The following is a 3884-nucleotide window of genomic DNA, read 5'->3' as shown; positions in this document are numbered from 1 at the left end:
TTCTGCCCCACGGCAGGGTCTGCCTCTGCAGGGCCAGAGGCGAGTCTGGAGGGAGAGGGGCCAAGGAGAGGAACATGGGCTGCTGTGGGCTGGCGCTGAGCTGGGCACAGGCAGGACACTGTCTGGGACCAACAGAGACATGTCTGGTCCAGGAACGGCTTGTCCTGATGGGACACGTGGTGGTTCCAGGAACTGGAGCAGCTGCTGCTGCAGGGCGTCCCCCTCATCCAGGGGTCCCAGCTCTGCCCTGCCCCCTCATGCCCCTGTGCCCCCGCACCCCTGTGCTCCCTCACCTCTACAACCCCCATTGCCCCTGTGCCCCTGCAGTGCTGGCCAGGTCTGTTCCTGGTTGTTGACAACAAAATTCCCAACTCCTCATTAAGGGGCAGATTAGTTCTTGTGGGGCAGAGGCCCCACTTTCCTCTCCTGAGGGGGGAGCAAATTGATCATCGGCTTTAATGGGCTTTCTGCCGTTTGCCGCAATAATCCCCCAATCCCCCTTCCTTCTCACTGCAGCTGTCTTTGCCGTGGCTTATTCCAGCTCTGCCCTTGACCCTCCTGCTGCCTCCAGCTGGGCACAGGGAGCAGGCAGGGTCCCTGTCAGCCCCACGAGCTCGCTGCCGGTGACCGCGGTGCAACGGGTCTGTAGAGCTGCTGCGCCCTGGCTGGAGAGCCGCGGGGCAGACGCAGCCCAGCCCCTGGGCCCCGGGGTGTCCCCAGAGCTCTTTGCTGGAGGGTGTCTCTGGCACCTCCGCTCTGTGCCAGCTCTGGGGGTGCCATCCTGCACCCTGCAACCTGGAGGAAGGGGAGGGAGGAGGATCCTGGGGCCAGTGCTGGCCCTACGGCCAGATGTGGGTGCAGAGCAGGGAGCCTGCGCGGCCCTGCCGGAACCCTCACAGACCTGACCTAGCACAGGGACAGGACACGGGGCTGTGGCCAGAGCAGGCAGCACCCCTGGGGCATCAGGATACGGCTGCGTGGGTCTGTGCCTCTCCTGGGGATAGACTCACAGGTGAAGGTCTGGGGGACAGGAGGGCCGGTGGCCTAGTCCCTGGTACATGGCTCCAGCTCCCAGTAGCAGAACTCCTGGGGTGCTGCCAGCTGCCCCACAGCCCCGCTGCACCTGGGGCTTTCTGTTCCCTCTTTCGCCCGCTGGCCCTGGCTGTGGCTCTGCCTGCCCAGGAAACGGCCCCGGCACCGCTGCCTGCAGGTGACAGCCGCACTGCCCTGTCCAGCGGCAGCGAGGTGCCCAGCACGGCGCTGCCGGGCCTGGTGCGCAGTGCCCTCGTGCCAGTGGTTGGAGCTGCACCGAGCACAGCCAGGCCAGGCTCCTGCCCAGCACCGGGACTCTGCTTGGACCCCGCAGCGCCCAGTACATCCCTGTCCCTCAGGGCTGGGCTTGGGGTGCTGCACAGGGCTCCTGGGTGAAAGTGACTCCCTGCAGAGCTGGGGACACACAGGGCACCTTGTGGTCTGTGGGGCAGGGAGCGTATGTAGGCCACGCAGCTGCCAGCCCCCCCGTCCACTCCGTGGGTGTCTGGGGATGTTTGGGAACAGACACAAGCTAAATCCCATCTTCTGCACCACTGGAGACAAGTGACCCCGAAACCCGCAGGCCTTAATCTGTGGCTTGATTACAAACTGCCGCCACATCTGCTGCGGGAGGGCTGGCGGGCACTGCTCCAATCCCCCCTGCTGCTGCTACTGCAGCCGCTGGGCGCCTGGGCCACATCGTGGGGGGGGTCACGTCTGGGGGGGCCACGCCTGCAGGGGGTCACACCACCCAGCCTGGTGGGGGCTTAGGGCAGGGCTGGGCACGGCAAGGGCCTGGAACTGTGTGGGAACTGGTGATGACTGGGGAGCCCCCTGCAAGGCCCCACTCGTGTCCGCCCCACGTCCTGTGCTGCCCGTGCCCCGCTCAGCCCACATGCCCCCCACCCCGAGCCCCCCCAGGCCACGGGCCGTGCAGGAGGGGCGGCTGTAACCCCGCACTGGACCCGGCGCCGAGGAGCAGAGGAACCGGTGGCCCGGCGGGAGCGTCCCTCGGGGCGGCGGGGGAGCCTGGGGGGGGCCGGGGCTCTGCGCTGCGCCCAGCCCGGCCCCGCGCCCCCTCCCCGGGGCCGCCCCCCGCCGCCGCCGCCACCGCCCCTGCCCCCCGCCCCGTGGGCGGAGCCGCCGGCCCCGCTCTGCCGCGCGGCTGCAGCACCGGGAGCGGCGGCGCCGGGGGCGGTCGGGGCGCTCCAGCATGGGCGCTCGCCGCCTGCTCGGGCTCCTGCTCGCCACCTGCGCCGGCCTCCTGCGCCCCGGCTGTCTCGCACGTAAGTGGGGCCGCAGCCCCGGGAGCAGCCGCTCCGCACTGCGGAACCGCCCCCGCCGCCCCGGCTCCGCACCCCCGAGCCGCCCCCTGCCCCCCGCCCCGTTCTCCCGGGCATCCCTCGTCCTCCCCGGGCATCCCGCAGCACCCCCCGGCGCCCCGGGCCGCGCCGTCCCCAAGGTCACCGCCGGACACTGGGCGTCCGCCCCCCCCGCGCCCTGCCCGCGGCCGCCCCGCCGCAGCCCCCCCGCCGGCGGCACCGCACCCGCCCGCAGCCTCCGGGGGCTCCAGGATGCCGGGGGATGCCCAGGGGAGCCCCGGGCACCCGCCGCGCCGCGGCCCCGCGTCCGTACCGGGGCGGGGGCTCGGGCCCCGGCGCCCGCGGCCCGGCCCCGCGTCCGCGCTCCGCCAGCACCTCGGCCAGCGCCGCCGCGCCGGACCGGTGCCGCTCCCCGGGGCGGGCGGGTCTGAGGCGCGGCTGCCCGGGCACGGGGACGCGGACCGGCACGGCCCTGGTGCCACCGGGCCGCTCTCTGCGGCCCCTCTGCGCCTGGGCCCCGGCCCCTGCTCCCAGGGCCGGGGTGGCCGGGGGACCCCCTGGCTGCGGGGGATGGAGGCGGGGGCCGATGCAGGCAGGGCCGATGCAGGCAAGGGTGGTGCAGGCAGGGGTGGTGCAGCATGGGCGCCTCGCGGCTGCCCTTGGCCCTGCAGTGAGGGCTGGGGGTGCAGCAAACGCTCCTGGGGCTCCCCGGGCTCCGCCCGACCCTGCCGGGGGAGGCCCTGCGGGGAGCCGGGACCTCGGCCCCCGCCGGAGCCTCCTCTGCAGATGCCACAAGGGTTTGCACGGGGCCCCCCCGGCCTCCCACGCGGGACCCTGCCCCGGCGCGGTGGGGCGGGGCGGGGGGGGTCCCGGCGCCCACGTCAGTGCGGAGGCGGCTGGTGCGGGCGTGGGGGCCCGCAGAGGTGTGTCAGCTCCGCTGCAGTGGGAGGGGAGAGCGGGAGCTGGACCCGCCGCGCCGCCGGCCCGCAGGGTCCGCAGGGTCCTCAGAGCCTGCAAGGTCCGCGGGGTCCCGCAGGGTCTGCAGAGCCCGTGGGGTTTCTGGCGTCCCCAGATCCTGCAGAGCCCGTGAGGTCCACAGTCTGCAGGGCTGGCTGGGGGACTGCCGCGGGGACACCGCCCAGTTCAGTGTCCCGAGCCTGGCCCCCACCCCCACTGTCCCCACAGGACCCTGCTACGATGAGCTCGTCGCTCCCCTCTACTCCTCGTCCATTGGTGCCTCCTCCAGATACAACATCTTCTACTCGGCCAGCTTTGCCCGGCTGCACAGTGAGTCCCGCCGCAGGACTGGCGTGCAGACAGGGCAGGGGGCTGTGGGCAGGGGGTCTCCCCGGCAAGGTCTTGCATGGGGCTGAGGGGTCCTAGGGTGCCCACAGCAGAGCCCTCAGCATCCCCCAGGGGTGGAGGAGAGCCCCGCAGCCCTCCAGCTCCCCCCCCAGCTGGCGCCAAGCAAGCAGCGCCCCCCCCTCAGTTGGGAGCCACTGGGTGCCAGGCTGTGGGGCTGACTGAGCC

The 3884-nt window shown here is 72.7% G+C and overlaps 1 protein-coding gene across 1 annotated transcript in view; it reads left to right on the top strand.

Moving 5' to 3' along the window:
• Positions 1-2245: 2245 nt before the first annotated feature.
• Positions 2246-3884, top strand: part of CNTNAP1 (contactin associated protein 1) — a gene marked incomplete at its 5' end in the record, with an annotated part of 8197 nt that continues 6558 nt past the window's right edge. The window contains 2 exons of the mRNA XM_082010570.1: positions 2246-2318; positions 3540-3675. Of these exons, the coding sequence (XP_081866696.1) occupies positions 2246-2318; positions 3540-3675 (209 nt within the window). The remainder of the gene's footprint in view (positions 2319-3539; positions 3676-3884) is intronic.

The sequence above is a fragment of the Phaethon aethereus genome, assembly GCF_964289735.1.
Source record: "Phaethon aethereus genome assembly, chromosome: 25".
In the NCBI taxonomy this organism is placed as follows: Eukaryota; Metazoa; Chordata; class Aves; order Phaethontiformes; family Phaethontidae; genus Phaethon; species Phaethon aethereus.
This window is presented reverse-complemented; position numbering and strand designations above follow the sequence as displayed.